Genomic DNA, 21,892 nt, shown 5'->3' with positions numbered 1-21,892 from the left:
CTACTTCACAGTTCTCAGTGATTGATTAAAGATCACATAAAAAAACAATAGATAATAGACACTCATAACCTGCATTACATGTTTAAATTCAAACAGAGAAGAAATCAAAAGCATAAGAGGCATGCATTCAGAAGTATTAAATATCAGCATATGGGCAAACGGATGGCGATCTGCTGACTTGCTCCACTGTACAGTGTCCAATACGGCATCTTTCCTCAGACAACATAGAAAACGCATTAGAAAGTACAGCGAGAGTTTTCAAACGTGGCCTCTGCACCGACAGGAAGTTAAAAGATCCATGAAATGAAAAGAGAGGCAGATACAACAGCCACAGAGATTGATTTTCTGATGCTAAATGTGGCCGTGGTGAACGGATCAATCATGCTTGTGTGTGAATGCAATGTTACAGCGAGACCAACACTATGAAAAGGCCCTCAGGAGCCATAGGGATGAAACTGTGGTTCACCAACAAGAATTTAATGTGAGCTATGAAGCGTCCAACATAAAACACTGCACACTTTGAGTTAGGGCTGCATGATATTGGAAAAAAATATGATTTGTTTTGCACTGATATGAATGTAATTTCACTAGATGACTTGAATAGCTTAAATTGTAAAGATTTCATTCATTTAGATCAGTGGTTCTCAAACTGTGGTACGTGTACCACTAGTGGTACGTAGGCCGCCTTCTAGTGGTACTCGGAGGAATGAAATATGTCATGTACATGCTACACGCATTAAAAAAATTATCAAAAATGATCTATATAATATGCCATATATGACATATAGCCTATATTCCTAATATAGGCTATATGTCATATAGCTGCCACGTTTGCCACATTTTTTTTTAAGTGTGCAGAGGCGTAGCTGCTTTACTGGGGCTACTTTTGTATTTCAATACTGCTCATTTTGGTGGTACTTGGAGAGATATTTTTTTTCTGAGGTGGTACTTGAGGAAAAATGTTTGAGAACCACTGATTTAGATTGACTGGGGTTATCAAATCTTTTTTCTATGCAGTGCATCTGCATAAAACTAAAGGCTTCAGGTAGTATCCAGGACATTTTTGTGGTTTTAATATGGTTTTAAACCAAGAGAGTGTGCCTCAATTATCAGGAAGGCTATTCCAGAGTTTAGGAGCCATATATGAAAAGGCTCGACCTCCTTTAGTGGACTTTACTGCTATTCTGGGTACTAGTTTTTTAAATCAACTAAAACATTTTCAATAAATATCTGACTATTTACTTCTGTGTTGATTGGCGTTTTTTCTGTTGACGTCAATCTGAGGGTTTCCATAGCAACTGCATATTAATATCCTCTCTTACTGTAAGTTTGTTATGAGGGAACGATGCGCAAAAGAAAGCCCCGGCCCTAATCAATCTTTAGTTTCAGTTGAAAGTACATCAACAAGAAGTCTCAGCCACTTCTGGTTGACGTGGACTTTGACTAAAATCAGTGTGATGCAAACTACCCAAATAATTTTTGTAATCTTTGCTGATGTTAATATTGTAGTTAATGTCTTAAAACACAGTAAGATCAAAAGTCGGAATCATTTTGAATGATCTCACCAGAACACACCTCATGACAATCTCAACCCAAAGAAATTGTGAGTGTGCCTCAAATTAGAGGTCTGCATTCCTGCTGCTGTACTGTGGGAGTCACAGGACCCGATCAGACTTCTTGCAGCGCGGAAACAAATGTCTAAATAAAGCACGGGAGCGGTCGGTAAGTGGTTTAATTTTGGATGGGAGCGAGCGGTCTAACAATATTGCTCCCGACTCCTGAGCGAGCGAGGACGCGAATGTATGTGTGTGAATGAGACAGCGTGATGCTGCGTATAGCTTGTTTGTTGCTGTCTATGTGTATGTGTGTGTGTACGTCCAACATAAAACACTGCACACTTTGAGTTAGGGCTGCATGATATTGGAAAAAATATGATTTGTTTTGCACTGATATGAATGTAATTTCACTAGATGACTTGAATAGCTTAAATTTTAAAGATTTCATTCATTTAGATTGACTGGGGTGATCAAATCTTTTTTCTATGCAGTGCATCTGCATAAAACTGAAGGCTTCAGGTAGTATCCAGGACATTTTTGTGGTTTTAATATGGTTTTATGGTTTTAAACCAAGAGAGTGTGTCTGTGCCTCAATTATCAGGAAGGCTATTCCAGAGTTTAGGAGCCATATATGAGAAGGCTCGACCTCCTTTAGTGGACTTTACTGCTATTCTGGGTACTAGTTTTTTAAATCAACTAAAACATTTTCAATAAAAATCTGACTATTTACTTCTGTGTTGATTGGCGTTTTTTTCTGTTGACGTCAATCTGAGGGTTTCCATAGCAACTGCATATTAATATCCTCTCTTACCGTGAGTTTGCTATGAGGGAACGATGCGCAAAAGAAAGCCCCGACCCTAATCAATCTTCAGTTTCAGTTGAAAGTACATCAACAAGAAGTCTCAGCCACTTCTGGTTCACGTGGACTTTGACTAAAATCAGTGTGATGCAAACTACCCAAATAATTTTTTAATCTTTGCTGATGTTAATATTGGAGTTAATGTCTTAAAACACAGTAAGATCAAAAGTCGGAATCATTTTGAATGATCTCACCAGAACACACCTCATGACAACCTCAACCCAAAGAAATTGTGAGTGTGCCTCAAATTAGAGGTCTGCATTCCTACTGCTGTACTGTGGGAGTTACAGGACCCGATCAGACTTCTTGCAGCGCGGAAACAAATTTCTAAATAAAGCACGGGAGCGGTCGGTAAGTGGTTTAATTTTGGATGGGAGCGAGCGGTCTAACAATATTGCTCCCGACTCCTGAGCGAGCGAGAACGCGAATGTATGTGTGTGAATGAGACAGCGTGATGCTGCGTTTAGCTTGTTTGTTGCTGTCTATGTGTGTGTGTGTGTACGAATGAGAGAGAGAGCTTTGTGCTGTCTCTCTCTCTCTCTCTCTGTGTGTGTGTATGTGTGTGTGTGTGAATGAGAGAGAGAGAGTGTGCCGCTGTCTGTGTGTGTGTCACTTGCTTGTGCTTATGTGTGTGTGTTTATACAGACAGCTTGTTATAGGCTGTCTTGACTCTGTATAGCTGGGTGATTTTCGGTATTGTTCCCCCCCGTCCATTAGCGGGAACGAGTGCAGCAGGTAGAAAACGAGGCGCGGGGGGCAGCGGGACAACAAATGCTGAATATAACGGGAGCGGCCAGGTTCGGGCTAAAACCTGGCGGGAGCAGGATTCAAAATTTAGTCCATCGCAGATCTCTACCTCACACAGGTGAGTGGGTTTGACTAACCACCTGTGCCTCCTCAATTGTAAATCGTTTTAGACAAAAGCATCAGCTAAGTGACTAAATTTAAGTTTTATTAAAGCAAGTTAATAACTAATAAAATGTAGTATTATTGTTTTATTCAGTTTAACATATGACTATATAACACGGGTATTTCCTAATTAGAAAACATTAACGTTTACTTATGTGACTTTATGAAACCTGTACATACAATAAAGCAATGAATTAAGTATGTTTTGGTTGCTGTGAAAAGTCCTCTTTTTTGCAGCTTAGGTCGATATCATGATGAAGCTTATACCGGCAGAACCCTAAAAAGAGATGATCATAGGAAAATACAGGTGTAATACCTCTCCGGTTAACAGGATCCTTGGCCACATAAGCGACGTAATCAGTCGTGTCCTGTTGACAGAAGAAAAGAGAGAGCGATTAACGTCCAAACTGAGCCAGTTCCACCTTTCATGTTTCTTTAAACACTTTATCAGGTAAAGAACCATCTAAAGTGACAAACCAAAATTATTAATCATACACTCTCAGAAAATGGGACAATGTTGGACCAAAGAAGGTACAAACCCTTGTCACTGGGGCAGTACCTTTTTATGGAACAGATTTGTACCTTAAGACAAAGAAACTAATGGCAGTTTGTACATTTAAAGACATGATTTGTACCATGGGAAACCACAATATACCTTTCGTTTTAAAACCTGCAGATACAATATTGCACCTTCATCAAAAGTACCATGAAGGGACCACTACAGTGACAAGACACTTTGTACCTTAACAGTGTCAAACGTGTTCCTTCAAGAACTATTTAAAGGCATTTTGCTTAATTTATTTTCAGTAAATTTAAAATATCAAATACATTTTAAACAATGTTTTTTTTAAAGTCTTTTTTTGTTTAAATGCACCTTTTCCATTGACAATAAAGAATAAAAAATACTTTACCCTCAATCAAAAGATCTACTGTTTGCTAAACATTCCACGACACCTTTCACAAAAATGTTACAGAAATACATTCCCTCATCTACAATATAAAACTTTTTTTCTCCATTTTCACACAATTCTTTTGTAATCACTAAAAAGTTTAGTTAATTTCAAATTTTTTAAATAGAAATAGAATTATGCTAAATTATTGAAATGAGATATGCTCAATGTTTGATTAGCGTCACAATACTAAAATGTCTGCATGAGCACCTTGCATATGCGAGACTTTTGCAACTCACGTGTGTAGTGGAAAGCAAACAGCAATATTTAATTTTATTAGGCTTGGGCGGTATTATGGTATACCGCGGGATCTAAAAATAGCAACAGTGTCAGTTTCAATACCATTAAACCATCATAAAAAAACAATGCACTTAAATAGGAGACAAGTATTAAATAATCAACATTATTTATTTAATGCCTAAAAATGTGTATGCGGGATTGTCATCACAGGACAGTGTGGAGGAGAGAGAGAGGTGAGGAGGGGAGTCGCGCACCAAGTGACCTGCAGTTTGGCAGTATTTCCGGTTTCAACCGAACAAGAAAGGAGACGTGGTTAATACGAACTAGAGGTCTGCATTCCCGCTGCTGTACCGTGGGAGTCGCGGGACCCGATCAGATTTCTTGCAGTGTGGGAATGAATTTTCGAATAAAGCGCGAGAGCGGTCGGTAACTCTGGTGTAATTTGAAAGGGAGCGGGAAGCACGGGGAGCACGCGCGCATCTGTGTGGATGCTGTTTGCGTGTGTGTGTGTGAGTGTGTGTGTGTGAATAAGAGAGAGAGCATGGTGCTGTGCGTCGCTTGGTGCTATCTCTCTCTCTCTCAGAGAAATGAGAAAGAGCGTCCCGCGCAGATCTCTAATACGAACAAGACAAACAGGTGACCACGAACCTAAGGTTGCATATATGGTAATCAGTTTCTGAATGGTTTAGGCACAAGCCAATAATACTGAATACCGGTACCGGGAGAAGGTTTGACGGTATCAAAATTTGGATACCGCCCAAGCCTAAATTTTAAAGATTTTGTAATAAAGATGAGGTTATCCAACACTGTACGTTTTTAATAAGTGTAAAAAAACACTTGTGTACCTTCATTCCAGTTGTACTATAAAAGGTACAGAACAGTATCATAAGAGGTATTTTCTGTACCATAGAAGGTACAACTTTTACAAAGGTTCAAAATTGTTTCTTAAGGAACATTATTTGTACCACCTTGTACCTTTTTTTCTGAGAGTGTAACTATTTCATAACTGTGAGCTCATTACAATAAAAGCACCTCCATTCGCATAATAAATCCTAATTTCTCTCATTCAATTGTCATGATTATGACACAACAATAACTTCATAAACATAAGACCGCCCACATTTACATATTAAACCAGCAGATTCACTCATTCAGTTGTCAAAAGCATGATAAAACTATCTAGCAACTGTTTAGCCCATTAATATTACATTTATGTTTACATATTAAAACTAAAGTCATTCACTGATCTGTTTTAACTATATCTTAATTGTGAGTATTGTTGGGCGATGTTGACCAATTTGGCATCGTACCATGTCTAATGTGAAACATTGTAGTAGGTGGGGGGTTGGGGTGGTGGTTGTTAAATATCAATTAATTCATAACGAATGAATTATTTGTAGCCTAACGTTTTCTCTACCTGACCCACATGGTCTTTGCGTTACATATAACCAAACCATAAATAAATATTGTTACAAACAAATGACCACCTGTCAATCACTTTTAGGCAGAGTGATCTGTGTCATTATAATGGCTGTTCCCACAGCTGGTGAAGAAGACGAGAGTTCGGTTGGAGTTTACTGTAGTGCATACATTTTCATTGTTTTCACTGCAAAATCCTCACTGTGTGCGCCAATTTAGGAGACATTTATGCAGAATGCATCTTTGCACCTTAAAACGCCAAACAAAGCGCTCAGGAACAGATAAACAGTTGTTATGTGAACTTGCTGTAGTAAAAAGCCTGCAGTGCTTGCCCCGCCTTTGTGCTCTTCTTATTGGCCCACTGCTCTAACTGAACATGAATGATTGGGTAATATCAGCTGTCAATCACTCAGTCAATGCCTTCCTGCCTACAGATGACAGGAGCTACAACCGCGAAAATGTGAAGCGCTGAAGATGAGAGAATGAAAACAACACTGACAGATCTACCTACAGTTACTAATAATGGCACATCTCATTAGTGATCATGTGCTGAATGTTAATCCACCATTAACACTTGTCCAAGAGTGGATAAAAGACTTCCAGTGGCTTCAAGTCCGCTATGAAAATGACTAAAGCCATTCACTGTAAAGTCTGTGGGACGGGGTTTGCAGGTAATAGCGTTTGCCACATATTTTAAGTATGAGAGGTGCTGTGTAGTCCTTCATTTAAAGGGTCACGAAACACCAAAACACATTTTTTGAGCTGTTGACAGTCGTATATGTGTCCCACACAGCTAAAAACACTATTAGGACACCTATATTTCACTAAAAAGTGTAAATTGGTTGTTTTTGCGTTATTTCAAGCAAATTCGTACTTCCTGTTTGAAACGAATTTTTGAAGCTGCGTCACGGCCATGACATAATAGCGTGTATTCCAGCGTGCAGACTGGACGTCTGTGCCAGAGTGTGTCTTATTACGTCTTACAGTGTGTTGCATTAATGCATGAGTAAAGCTTGGTTCAAACCAATCAGCGCGCTCTATTGTGCAACTTCATTAATATTCATTACTGTCAGAGTGTAGACGGCAAAGACGCCACGTTGTGTTGGCAAAACAAGCGTGAAGTGTTGCTTTTATAGTTTGCTGCAGTTAAGTTTCGTTTTCATTTTCTCTCTGAGAGCTCAGACTCACGCGTGGATTAACAGTGTACGCGACACTCGACAACAATAACTTACGTGTCTAAGGAGGATTATTGTTTACCTGAGAGCTGTTCTCATCTGCAAATGCTGAGATCCAGATTGTAGTCTCCTCTTAATAAAGACGCGGCTCTAGTTGCTGGTGATTGTCCTGTCTCTACAGATTTGGTAAGTGAGCGACCAGTGCTCTTTGTTTATTCGGTTCGTATTTTATTCGTATCAAACAAACTATTGCACCGAGTGCAATAGTTAGCACTAACAGTTACAACCAAACTATAACCTTGTGTTGGATTTTGTGACCGGAATAACACACGCGGCTTTCTGACACTACCTGCCGTGTGTATCTAAGTTTCCGGGAAATGCTGAGTTTTTTTTCCTCATTCGCCGTGCGATATCAAACATTGCATGAAAAATACACACTTAGAGCAGCGCCTCGAATCAAATATCACGTTTGTCGCGAGGGACATTAATGAATTCCCTGAATGAAAGAGCCAAACTGCAGTTAAAGTCCACCATTTAATAATTTGGCAAATAATTCGACTACAGATGTCCATGTAAACACAGTCACATTGTCCGCTGTGGGTGTGTGTTTTGACTCTGAAATTCAGCGCGCCCAAATAGACACTCCCACACCAAGCCTCTTTTCTTCCTCCGACACTCCCCCCTAAACAGAGCTGGACACGCCCACTTTTCTGACTTTTTTCAAAGTAGAGGTGTGAAAACACACTGCTGAAATGAGGGGGTTTCATGGCCCTTTAATCCTCACGATGCTGTCAGCCGTGCAAGCGGCAGCTATATAAGAAATTTAACACAGCTCATAAAAAGACCGTTATTGCTACTAAGATGACATGCAAATGATAAGTTATATTTTAATATAATTGTGAGGCGGGCGATGGATCGTGATGCCGGCTCAGCATTGTGAAGTTTGTCGGCCATCGGCGATGGACGATGGCATCATCTATCGACACAACTCTAATTGTGAGCTTATTAACATTAGACCACCAACATTTTTACATATTCAAATCTGTAAAAAATTAAAATTCAAATAGCAAAAAAGGGTGTAAAAAAACATGTCAAAGTACTAAAATACCACAAACTGGAACCGCTGCGTAAAACATATGCCAGAATAGTTGGCGTTTCATTCCGCTGTGGTGACCCAATGATAAATCAGGGACTAAGCTGAAGGAAAAAGAATGAGTGAAAATACCACAAAAATGATGCCTCCTTTAATCAAAAAAACAATCTCAGTCTTCAATTTTCAGTCTGTCTCCATCTTTTGCGAGTGACTCTAAGATTCGTGTAGATAAACGTCAGCTGAAGAATGCAATAGTATCTGGATGCAGCCTTTATGATGCAAGCTGAGACTGCATCACTCAGCGATGCAATGTCAGACACAATGCACTCAAATGGAGCGAGTGACGTCACGGTGAGGGGTGGGGTTAGGTGAGCCCATTAAAAAGCATTGGATGCAGCTCGGATTGCACTGCAGCAAGTCTGCATCCAGACCCCTCTGGAAGAAAGATTCACTAGTGTCAAACTGTAAAGTCTTACCGGATCTCCACCGGAGGCAAAGGATATGGACTGCATGTGATGATTGGCTATTATCTGTGGAAAGAGGAAGGGGAATCATTCATCTGCAATACAACACTGGCTCCTGAAAGAGAGACGATCAGTGTGTGCGTGTGTGTGTGTGAACCTGTTTAGAGTCGGGTGTCATCAGGTTTAAACTGCTGGTGGAGATGTTGAGGTTGATGCTCATGCCAGCGAACTGCAGGTTACTCTTGCCCAAAATACTGGAGAGGAGTTTGGAGGGAGTCTGAAAGAGAGACGGACATATATCCAGTCATGTGTTCACCTGTAAAACTATTGCATTTGTATTAGTTTCTTCTGTCTATTTTGGGGAATCAAACCTGTGATCTAGAAACAGGTCTGCATGGTAAAATAGACGGTGTAAAATCTGATAACTGCTCATTTGATAGACTTTTTGCTTGAAATTAGCCTAAAAATCATCCTCCACATTTTTAAATTATGACTTCAATAATCTTTATTCTAACTCTACATGTGTACACGTGCACATACACACACAGGAAGTGTCCTCCTAAACCACATATTCAGGCACACACACACACACACACACACACACACACACACACACACACACACACACACACACACACAGCAGGAGGCAGCAGGGCTGATTACTGCTGCTCAGTGCAGAATGAGTCACCGTGCTAACAGTATGCCCACACACACACACACACACACACACACACACACACACACACACACACACACACACACACACACACACACTGCAGCGCCATTTCTCTTTCTCCTCTCATTTGATCTCCAACTGTCTTTATCTCACGCAGACCTTCTGAAGCTCCTCTTTCTGTGTGTATCAGTGTTTATGTCTTATCTTTCTTCATCGCCATTAATAACCTCCCCATCGCTTCCTGTTGTCATCTGCAATAATCTGTAACCCATCTCTGGTGATTTTTAATTAAATTCAGAGTAATTCCGTTTGCTTTACTCTTCATCATCATTTCTGCACCATCAAACCTTACTTTCCATAAAATACACATGGAACAATGGAAAAGATCATTTATAAAGTATCTTTTCACATTTCCCATCTGGTAGGGACGTGCACATCGATGCTCGAGTATCGATATATCGATACTTTAAAGATTTTAATTTGGTATCAATATTTTAATTATATTTCAATAATTTCTGCTAACTAAATGTTTTAGTGCCGTGTGCAGGATTGTCAGTGACGCTTTGTATACAAGACGTTACACCAAACAATCTGCGGCGGAACGCGACGTGAGCGATCATGTGCCTTTCAGATACCTTACATCAGGGGTGTCCAAACTTTTTGGGCCGAGGGCCAGATGCAAAAAAACAAACGTTGTCGCGGGCCAAATTTTACATACATCACATAGACACGCATATATATATATATATATATATATATATATATATATATATATATATATATATATATATATATATATATATATATATATATATATATATATATATATATATAAATACAGTTGAAGTCAGAATTGTTAGCCCCCCTAAATTATTAGCCCCCGTTTATTTTTTCCCCAATTTCTGTTTAACGGAGAGAAGATTTTTTTTCCACACATTTCTAAACATATTAGTTTCAGTAACTCATTTCTAATAACTGATTTATTTTATCTTTTCCATGATGACAGTAAATAATATTTGACTAGATATTTTTAAGACACTTCCAGAGATGTATAGTAACGAAGTAGAACTACTTCACTACTGTACTTAAGTACTAAAAGGCAGTATCTGTACTTTACTGGAGTATTATTTTTTTCTCCTACTTCCACTTTTACTTAAGTACATATTTTCCATGAGTTTAATACTTTTACTCCGATAGATTTTTTATGTGCTGCATCGTTACTCGTTACTAGGGGTGTCAAAATGATCGATATCAGTTTAGTAATAGGTCATAACCGGTGATTACGCGATGACGTCATTTATCTCCTATGCGCGATGTCGCAATACTATGGCGGAGGACGGAGGCGCGAGTGAAGGCGGCACACGAGCCGCTAATTTACTATTAGGGAGAAATGTTGTAAAACTTCACCTCTGCCTCTCTCTTTCTCACTTTGGACATTTGACCCGCTGGCCTGTTTGTAAGGTAACTTTCCCTCTTTTCTTGGCTGTTAAAGCTGTCGATCCATCCAGACACGAGCGTGCCTGATGTTCAAGTTTTCTCCACTTTGTCTATTACCTGTGATAACCGCGTATTCTTCCCGCCATGGGTGAACAGCGCTTCTTTTCTAAAGCCCTTTCTGTTGAGCAGATGAAGATAATAACCAATCATCATAAGACCTCGCCTGTCAGCGCTCAAAAAGCAGGCGGTATAATATTGACATGAGTTTATTAGCTGTAAATGCTCGTGCTGTCTTCTGTGCATGAGTTTTGTTTGATACATTCAGAAAGAGTGCTTTCTTTAAGCAGGTCAAATTAAAAGTACAGTTCATATATCTGACTGCTGTATTAAAGAACAAAATTGTATTAAAAATAACCCTATAACTGTCACACCAAGACAAAAGCAATATATTTTTGTATTGCATTTCTTAACTCATAATGTCGCTATTTAACACAGTAAATGCATTTTTTTCTCAACACATCCCATAATTTCTAAAATATCAGCCTCCACCAACTGGTTAAGATGTTGGTTTATGGTAAAAGTACCAGAATTAATAAATATACTACAGAACATATGAAGTGCAAGACCAATTTAATCAAAAACATAATCAAAATTAAAAAAATTAATACTAAACCATAGCCATAAGCCATAAAGTATTTTAGATTTTCTTTTACCACAGTACTATACACACTTTCCTGTTTTTCTTTTTTTTTTTTTTTTTTTTTACAATAAAATCAAAATCAAGTGAATTAGTGCAACAGGATTTAGTTTGCTTGTTTAGTTTAGTTTCACGACTGCTTCCAGAAGACATAACTCCTGTTTATTGTGGTATTAACCAATCAAACTTCAAAACTACCAAAGTGTGAGTGTGTGTGAGTGAATAATGCATGTAAGAGAGAAACAGTGTGATTGTACCTGTGTGTGCGTCTGTGTGTGTGTAAGAGAGAGAGTGTGTATGAGAGTGTAAAAGAGTGTATTTTCGTGTTTGTGTGTGTGTGCGCCCATGTATATGTATAACAACATCGGTATTACAAAGATGTTAGGAGGAGATGGTGAATTATGTGGACATTATGTATAAAATTCAATCACACTAAATATTTTTTTATTTTCAGAAAGTAAAACTACACATAATTTCCTGTAAGGGTTGGGTTTAGAGATTGGATTTGGGGTTAGAGCATTCAAAAGTATAGTTTGTAGAGTATAAAAACAATTGTAACCTATGTAATGTCCCCACAATTCACAAAAGTGTGTGTGTGTGTGTGTGTGCGTGTGTGTGTGTGTGTGTAAGAGAGAGAGAGAGAGATAGAGTGAGAACTGTGTGTGAGAGTGTATGAATGTGTGAGAGTGTACATTTAGGTGTGTGTGTGTAAAAGAGAGAGAGAGAGAGAGAGAGAGAGAGAGAGAGAGAGAGAATATGAATGAACATGCTGAATTATCTCATCAGTGAAGTGATTTTCTGGTAAAAGAGCCTGACGATTTGAGTTCTTGTACCATAGAAATTATTTACAAAGAAAAACAGTATCGTAAGCCATGTTTCTTTTCATTCTGCTTAATCAAGTGCCCCAAAGATATTTAAAATAAACAAAACAATATGATGTCTTTTGACTGCTTTCTTTAATAACTACATTACACAATACTTGTACTTTTACTTTCAGTACTTGAGTAGTAAATTTTGAAATAAACTACTTGCAATACTTAAGTACTAAAAATGTTGAATACTTTAGTACTTCCACTTAAGTATGGTGCTTAAAGAGCACTTCTACTTCTACTCAAGTCACTTTTTGATAGAGCACTTGTACTTTTACTTAAGTATGGGTCTCTAGTACTTTATACATCTCTGGACACTTCTATACAGCTTAAAGTGACATTTAAAGGCTTCACTAGGTTAATCAAGTTAACTAGTCAAGTTAAGGTAATTAGGCAAGTTATTTTATAACAATGGTTTGTTCTGAAGACTTAAGGGGCTAATAATTTTGACCTTAAAATGGTTCATAAAAAAAATTAAACCGCTTTTTATTCTAGCCGAAATAAAACAAAAGTCAAAAGAAAAAATATTATCAGACATACTGTAAAAATGTCCTTGCATCATTTGGGAAATATTTAAAAAATAAGAAATAAATCAAAGAGGGGCTAATAATTCAGACTTCAACTGTGTGTATATAGATAGATAGATAGATAGATAAAAAGATAGATAGATAGATAGATAGATAGATAGATAGATAGATGGATAGATGGATAGATGGATAGATAGATAGATAGATAGATAGATAGATAGATAGATAGATAGATAGATAGATAGATAGATAGATAGATCATAACAAGAACTGCTGCTTAATTGAATGCATGTAATAGCGACACCCGGTGGTTATTTATTGAATTACGTTCATTTTTGTATAGCGGGCCAGATTCTATTGATATTTATAAAAAGCCTCGCGGGCCGCCACAAAACTGATTGCGGGCCGCAGATGGCCCGCGGGCCGTAGTTTGGACACGCCTGCCTTACATACTCAACACACGCAAGTCACACACTTCTGCATTAATACAGAATGACACGAAGACTAGAATGCATATACATACGATATATTACTCTAAATCACTCAATGATCAGATATGTCTGAAATATTACTGCAAATACATGAAATAGAATGTGGACATGAATCTGAATACAGTGCACTCCTGCAGTTCAACTTATTCTGTCATTATTTTTTTATTATTAGCCGATGGTGTGTGTGTACCTTTCTCTTGCGCAGAGCTCCTTTGGCACCGGGAACAGCTTCACACACCAGACTGATCGCCTCCCTGTTAAAAAAAAAACACACACACACAAATATGAAGATATGAGTAAGCCTGAAGTACAGTGAGAGCAAACTGTCTGAAAACAGACCTTCAGGAAACCAAAGTGCAACACGGTTCATTCTGAGAAAGATTTGAACAGTCTCAGTGCAATCCTTTTTGCTGGTCAAATGATACACAATGACAATGGTAGAATGATGATTGTTGATTGTTGATGGCATATAACAACAACAACAATAATAATAATAATAATAATAATAGCTAGATAAATAAAAAAATTAATTACATCAAGTTTACAGTAAACTTTATGAGTATATAACATCGAAATAAACAACGAAACACTCTTAGTGATGTATTTTAGATTTGTACAAATGCAGACAGCACCCTCTAGTGGATTTGTAGTCTGAAATATTCAACAACATATACTATTAGTGATGCATTTCAGATTCATACAAATGCAGACAGCACCCTCTAATGAGTTTGTTGTCTGAAACATACAACAAAATACACTCTTAGTTCTGTATTTCAAATTCAATTGCTGTGTGAAACGTACAACAACATACCCTATTGGTATTGCGTTTCAGATTCGCACAATTGTAGATAGCGCCCTCTCTATAGAATATGTTGTCTGAAACGTTTAACAAAATGCACTGTTAGTAATGTATTTCAGATTCGCACAAATGTAGACATCGCCCTCTAGTGGATTTGTTGTTTGAAATGTACAACAACATCCAGCATTAGTAATGTATTTCAGATTCGCACAAATGTAGACATCGCCCTCTAGTGGATTTGTTGTTTGAAATGTACAACAACATCCAGCAATAGTAATGTAATTTAGATTTGCACATATGTAGACAGCGCCCTCTAGTAGATTTTTTGTTTGAAATATAAAACAACATACAATATTAGTAATGCATTTCAAATTCGCACAAATGTAGACAGCGCCCTCTAGTGGATTTGTGGTTTGAAATGTACAATAACATACAATATTAGTAATGCATTTCAAATTCGCACAAATGTAGACAGCGCCCTCTAGTGGATTTGTTGTTTGAAATGTACAACAACATACAGCATTAGTGATGTAATTTAGATTTGCACAAATGTAGACAGCGCCCTCTAGTGGATTTGTTGTTTGAAACGTACAACAAAATACACTCTTAGTACTGTATTTCAAATTTAAACAAATGCAGACAGCGCCCTCTAGTGGATTTGCTGTGTGAAACATACAACAACAAACCCTATTGGTATTGTATTTCAGATTCGCACAAATGTAGATAGTGCCCTCTCTATAGAATTTGTTATCTGAAAGGTGCAACAAAAGGCACTGTTAGTAATGTATTTCAGATTTGCACAAATGCAGAAAGCGCCCTCTAGTGGATTTGTTTGAAATGTACAACATCCAGCATTAGTAATGTAATTTAGATTTGCATAAATGTAGACAGCGCCCTCTAGTGGATTTGTTTGAAATGTACAGCAACATACAGCATTAGTATTGTAATTTAGATTCGCACAAATGCAGACATCGCCCTCTAGTGGATTTGTTTGAAATGTACAGCAACATCCAGCATTAGTATTGTAATTTAGATTCGCACAAATGCAGACAGCGCCCTCTAGTGGATTTGTTTGAAATGTACAGCAACATCCAGCATTAGTATTGTAATTTAGATTCGCACAAATGCAGACAGCGCCCTCTAGTGGATTTGTTGTTTGAAACATACAACAAAATACACTCTTAGTACTGTATTTCAAATTTACACAAATGCAGACAGCGCCCTCTAGTGGATTTGCTGTGTGAAACATATAACAACATACCCTATTCACATTGTATTTCAGATTCGCACAAATGTAGATAGTGCCCTCTCTATAGAATTTGTTGTCTGAAACGTGGAACAAAATGCACTGATAGTAATGTATTTCAGATTCGCACAAATGTAGACATCGCCCTCTAGTGGATTTTTTGTTTGAAATGTACAACAACATACAGCATTAGTAATGTAATTTAGATTTGCACAAATGTAAACAGCGCCCTCTAGTGGATTTGTTGTTTGAAATGTACAACAACATACAATATTAGTATTGCATTTCAAATTCGCACAAATGTAGACAGTGCCCTCTAGTGGATTTGTTGTTTGAAACATACAACAACAAACCCTATTGGTATTGTATTTCAGATTCGCACAAATGTAGATAGTGCCCTCTCTATAGAATTTGTTATCTGAAAGGTGGAACAAAATGCACTGATAGTAATGTATTTCAGATTCGCACAAATGCAGAAAGCGCCCTCTTGGGGATTTGTTTGAAATGTACAACAACATACAGCATTAGTAATGTAGTTCAGATTCGCACAAATGCAGAAAGCGCCCTCTTGTGGATTTGTTGTTTGAAATGTACAACAACATACAGCATTAGTAATGTAGTTCAGATTCGCACAAATGTAGACAGCGCCCTCTAGTGGATTTGTTATCAGAAATATACAACAAAATGCACTTTTTGTCATTTGTGACGTTACACCATAAATGGCCCACCCTGTATATGTAGTCAAATAATGTATAATAATAATGATGATTCATGCATAAAAATGATAATGTTGTTTCCTGATAGGCAAATGCTAATAATGATAATATTAATGAGGTTAATATTAATAATTATTATTATTACATAAAATATACAGTGGAGTTTGTCTGTATATTGTTTAAAATAAATTTAAGGAATAAAAATTTCCAACTCTGTTTTGTATAAAGAAAATCAAAACACAGTAAAATTCAAAGAGAGTGTATATGTTAACATTATATCGAAACATCTGTTCATATTTTCCAAAACTACTAACCACAGAGTTATGGGATCATAAAAATATCTGTCTGCAAACAACTTTTAGGTTCAAAATTAGGAAAATAAACATTCCTTATGGATGTGACGAAAAATGTTAGCGAGTTTACTGTATAAATTCTTTGTAAAAATTCTGTGAATTAAACTAAACAATCCCAAAAGAAAGAATGCTAATCTAAAGAGTAAAAGTTGGCTCACTATGGAAAAAAAAAAGATTGATTTTATTTTGTTTGACATTTTTGCGTTTATGAGGAAAAAGCTTGAATGTGACATCTTTCCATTATACATGTAACATTTGTGAAATTAGCATACCTGTCAACCCTCCCATTTTTCCAGAGATTCTCCCGTATTTTACAGTTCTATCCCGCTCTTATCCTGTAAAGGTATTTTCCCGTATTTCTCCTGTATTTTTCTCTGAAGGGTGCAATAAACATTAAAGAGCCGATCCTCCGATATCGGCACTGCTGGGGGGACTAAGGCACTCACCCTGCGGCCTCATGCCAACGCACGCCTCCCAACAGTGCCGATATACAGCCATATCGCAATGATACGAGTGTGATATTGCTCATATATATATATATATATATATATATATATATATATATATATATATATATATATATATATATATATATATATATATAATAGATCAGAATAAACTATATATAACAATCAACATTTTAGGATAAAACAGTACTAAAAACTATAATAATCAGTGTATTTATAATGATTCATTTATAATAATCTAAATCTGTGTTAAATATTATATATTATTTATATTATATTTATATTATATTTATTATGTTATTATGGTTGATGTTGTAATATTAGGGTGCCGAGGGTTCACACTCCGTTGTGGACAGTGTGTGCTCATGTGAAGCAGGAAGTCAGGCAGAAAAGAGGATATGACATGTCATCTCCAGCGCAGCTAACGCTAACAGCGGCCCACACAACACAGCGCTCAATAAACAAGAGCCGTCCGCTGGGATGAGCCCAGATCCGCTGCTGCCACGCTAATGTTACACAATGACTCATCTGCACACACACACACACACACACACACACACACACACACTAATTTACACTCATACACACACATATAGAGACACACGCATGCACACACACACACTCACTAACATCTCACGCGCTGCTTTTAGCAACAATAAATGAGAGTTTGGCAGAGGATGCAAATACAGAAAACACACATAAAAGAGCTGATAACAGTCATGTATCGCCACATGGGGGCCATTAACTGTGATGTAACCCAAAAGCAGCTAAAAAGCAGAGAACAACAGCCATTACTGTGATTTAGTAGCAAAACAACAGAATATAAATATTTATCAATATATAAACACAAAAGAAGAAACTGTGCTTTCGGTCAATCAGGTTAAAGGGGTGGTCCACTACGATATCATATTTGACACTTTAGTTGATGTGTAATGTAGCTGTGTGAACATAAACAACTTCTCTGAATGTAAGACGCTCAGAGTTCAATGCAGAGGGAGGCATTAGCTAGTTTCCATCCATCTATTTTTATGCGCATTATGCATATGCACATAAACTGCGAAGGAAACACTTTTACCGCACAAACTCCAGCATGCGCATTAAAAAAGGTCATGTGATTTTGTTAAAAAAGATCATGGCTGTTTCTCAATTCCAAGAACGCAGAGAACGGACTTGTGTTCTTGTGGAGAGCGGTCTTGCCAGGTGTCCTCGGAAGAACGAACTCAGGAGACCGCGAGGGCAGAGAACGCGTCCTTTGAGAAATGGGATGCTGCGTTCTTCCTGATGGTCACATGACCTTCACGTGTTTTAAATGGTAAATTATTTAAACATTACAGCACTCATACAACGATTTATTGTTTTTCCCCTCTTCAAAATATATACTTTGCATAAAAGCATTATCAATATACCCTGCACAATATACATTTCAATACGAATTTCAGCAAACAAACAACCCTTAATGTGTTTATTCCTTTATTAAGATGTTCATGTTAATGTTTACTTTCGCCGTTTCCTTTAGGGAAACTCCTGAGGTAAATAAGTGATATCTCTGAACTTTAATAAGTAATCTAGATAAAATGCTGCGCTTCCCACCTCCAGTCGCAATGACTTCTGGGACTTCCAGAGCGAGTTCAGTGCTCAAGTCTGCATCGGTGCGTCCTCGATATCAAGAACACATCCGGGAAGTTTCACGCGCCCTCCGTACTTGCGGTCTTGAGTATTGGAACTGAACTTAGGCAGCTGATGATGACGTTGCACGAGAACACGAGGACGCAAGACAGCTGAGGAACTCATATTGAGAAACAGCCCCTGTGATGGGCGATGCAGTGGCGCAGTAGGTAGTGCTGTCGCCTCACAGCAAGAAGGCCACTGGGTCGCTGGTTCGAACCTCGGCTCAGTTGGCGTTTCTGTGTGGAGTTTGCATGTTCTCCCTGCCTTCGCGTGGGTTTCCTCCGGGTGCTTCGGTTTCCCCCACAGTCCAAAGACATGCGGTACAGGTGTATTGGGTAGGCTAAATTGTCCGTAGTGTATGAGTGTGTGTGTGAATGTGTGTGTGGATGTTTCCCAGAGATAGGTAGCGGCTGGAAGGTCATCCGCTGCGTAAAAACTTGCTGGATAAGTTGGCGGTTCATTCCGCTGTGGCGACCCCGGATTAATAAAGGGACTGAGATCATGTGATGATAAAAATGTGTGTGAATGGACAAACTATCAGGCTGAGCACACTGTAAAACATCATGTATCAACGCTGTGTGCGCACAAAAATTTTGCGTACGCCAAATTTCACTCTCGTTTGGATTTACTAACGAGGAAATGAACGTGAGAATGTGCATTGTTCTACGCCAACTTCATGCACGTGCATTTCCTGTGTGTGTTTGTTTTATTTCCATCAGCGCCTCCTATAGGCAGTTGTGTTAAATTGCACACTACAAAGTATCTTTGAGCCGTGCGATGGCAGCTGTATGGGACGGGATCATCCGCATGTCTAGCAGGTATATAAGGTTTCCATGCCATGCAGTTGACCAGCCAAACATTAAAGCGCAATCTGCAGCGATCGCCGGTTTTCTCGATGTAATCAGAGCGATCGACTGCACGCACATTGCTATAAAGGCGCTATCTGAAGATGGATTTGCATATGTGACTCGAAAACATTTCCATTCAATAAATGTGCAAACACTATGATGCTCAAATGCGCTTAACAAAATACACACACTTATTAATGATTCCTACTTGTCTTCCTCGGGATGAAGAGTGGGCAAAATCTGATATGTAGTGGGGGGAAAAAGAAGAACGAGTTCATCAGACGCTGGATTCCAACCGGGTTCATGAATGACAGTGTCAAAACATGTTGCTATGCGCTTTACAAGCTACGCCACTCACGCTACTGATGTCCTTCCTCTTTAGCTTTGTTGTCTCTGTCATTTAAACGGGCAGAAAGCCCTCAACTAGCTCATTTCAATGACAAACTTGCAAATAACAGTTTTTCTCTGGTCTACCTCCGAAAGGAGCACCTCCAATTCACATTCTGTTCAAAGTGTCTCTTTTTGCTTGCTTTTGCAATTGCTTTTTCGTTAGGTTTTGCCAAGGTAGAGTCATTAGCATATTCATACAGGGGAGGAGGCAGGGAGGGGTTTTGCACTTGTGCACGTGCGGTCAGTTTCACGTTAATTCGGATGTACATAGAGAATATGGGAGGGGTTCCGCGTACGCAGTGTTTCATACATACGCAATGTTTTAGTATGATTTCAACGAAGGTCTTTGTACATGAGGACCCCCTGAAATGTTGTTTTGGTCATTCTAAAGCGCCTTACCGTTTCAGTATTAGTGTTATTATATTATTAATGACCTCCAGAATCAAGAGCGTCTGTGCTCCCCGTCTGACACCATCAAACACCACCGCGTGTTCACTGCTTGTCAGGATTGCTTTGTGAGGCACAAGTCATTTATTAGATGAAAAAAAGATTGAAGCAGCTTCTCCTGCTGCAGTAAATTCAGCTTTTACTGTTGATATTAGGCGCCAGTTAATCAGGAAGTGACCATTTTGTTCGCTTTGACTCGTTGGATGGAAACGCTGCTTTATTCACACGTCTTTTATGCGATAATCCAGTTTTGCGCATAAAGTTTATCGCATTTTTGGATGGAAGCATAGCTATTGGCTTTTACAGAGTACGCTTAGCAAAGCCTACAGCGAATGAGTTTTGGGGACTACAAAAAAATACTTTCGGGCTAGTGAGATCACAAATGCTTTAGATTACGCACATTTACCACACGCGCACACACTGCGCAGCACAGAGTTTCTTCTGTTTCGGTATTTGGGCTTTTAAAGGACACGACACAAAGACAGAAGAGCTTACAGTTTAATTTTAATTATGTTCCAGAGAATTATAAAAAAAATATACAGCTAGTATTTGACAAAGGAGAACTTCCAGAATCTCTCCCGATTCAGTGCTGGATTCGGCTAAAAACTCCTCCAAATGACGAAGCTGTACAACCTGTAAGTGCATTTATTTTTTTAAATCGATCTACAACATAACGTTATTTTGTAGTGAGGATGTAAACAAGGATGCAAACCAGGGGTTACCAATCTCGTTCCTAGAGGTCCAGTGCACTGCAGGGTTTAGCTCCAACTTGCCTCAACACATCTGCCTAGGTGCTTCAAGTATACCTAGTAAGAACTTGATTAGCTTATTCAGGTGTGTTTGATTAGGGTTGGAGCTAAAATCTGCAGGACACCGGCCCTCCAAGAACAATTTTGGTAACCACTAATGTAAACAATGGGAAATGCTGTTTGGTACCACTACTACAAATTCATATTTATCCGTCAAACCGCTGTAAACACCCTCAATCTTCACTATACAGAATTAGGAAATATGAAAGTCATGTTCATGTTAACTGAGTAGCTGTCTATAATCAAAGTAAGATGGATTGGGCATAATGAATATTTTAATCCCCAAGTTTTATATGAGAATTGTGTCCTCAATCAGGTGGAAAAGATTCTGAATGATTCAGATTAATGTTTGAATAAAGGAACAAAACCGCCGAAAATAAACCGCCGAAAATAAAATGAATGAATGAACTTTCAATGGAGTTTTTGCGCACACCCGCTGCTCCTAGCGGCACTTGTTTGTGAGCGGTCTTTCGTCTTGTTTTACACTTAAAAAACTAAATGGATGCTTAAGTCTATTTAACTGATTATATTTTAATTCAAATACATTATGGATGCTGCAAAAGAAACTGAAAAGTCACAATAATCAGTTTTTCGGTGGCTGAAAAACACTTAAACCCGGCGCAATGCAGTGCAAGGCGCGACGCAATTGTTGTTTGTTAGTTTCAGCTTGACGAAAGAGTCGTTTTGTTGTTTTGCACTATGCTGTTTTATTAGCAAATGCATTTGCTCTCATTTGTGCGCCCATAGGCGTTCTGGTCTAAAAAAGGAAGTGTGTTAAGGTGCATTG

The 21,892-nt window shown here is 38.3% G+C and overlaps 1 protein-coding gene and 1 long non-coding RNA gene across 6 annotated transcripts in view; both read right to left on the bottom strand.

Moving 5' to 3' along the window:
- Window positions 1-21,892, bottom strand: part of LOC147838686 (uncharacterized) — a 1,589,207-nt gene that overhangs the window by 119,590 nt on the left and 1,447,725 nt on the right. The window lies entirely within an intron of this gene.
- The window catches only part of shc3 (SHC (Src homology 2 domain containing) transforming protein 3), a 68,654-nt gene that overhangs the window by 16,428 nt on the left and 30,334 nt on the right, over window positions 1-21,892 (bottom strand). For 4 of the 5 annotated variants that reach the window (XM_087300508.1, XM_087300510.1, XM_087300509.1 and 1 more), the window contains 4 exons: window positions 13,553-13,616; window positions 8,823-8,942; window positions 8,678-8,731; window positions 3,641-3,692 (listed from right to left, as the gene is read on the bottom strand). In XM_087300508.1, the coding sequence (XP_087156634.1) occupies window positions 3,641-3,692; window positions 8,678-8,731; window positions 8,823-8,942; window positions 13,553-13,616 (290 nt within the window). Of the gene's footprint in view, window positions 1-3,640; window positions 3,693-4,128; window positions 4,556-6,946; window positions 8,732-8,822; window positions 8,943-13,552; window positions 13,617-21,892 lie in introns of those variants that run through there. The other variant, XR_015519796.1, reaches the window with a different exon arrangement.

Source organism: Danio rerio, chromosome 21 (assembly GCF_052040795.2).
Source record: "Danio rerio strain M-AB ecotype USA chromosome 21, GRCz13ab, whole genome shotgun sequence".
NCBI lineage: Eukaryota > Metazoa > Chordata > Actinopteri > Cypriniformes > Danionidae > Danio > Danio rerio.
This window is presented reverse-complemented; position numbering and strand designations above follow the sequence as displayed.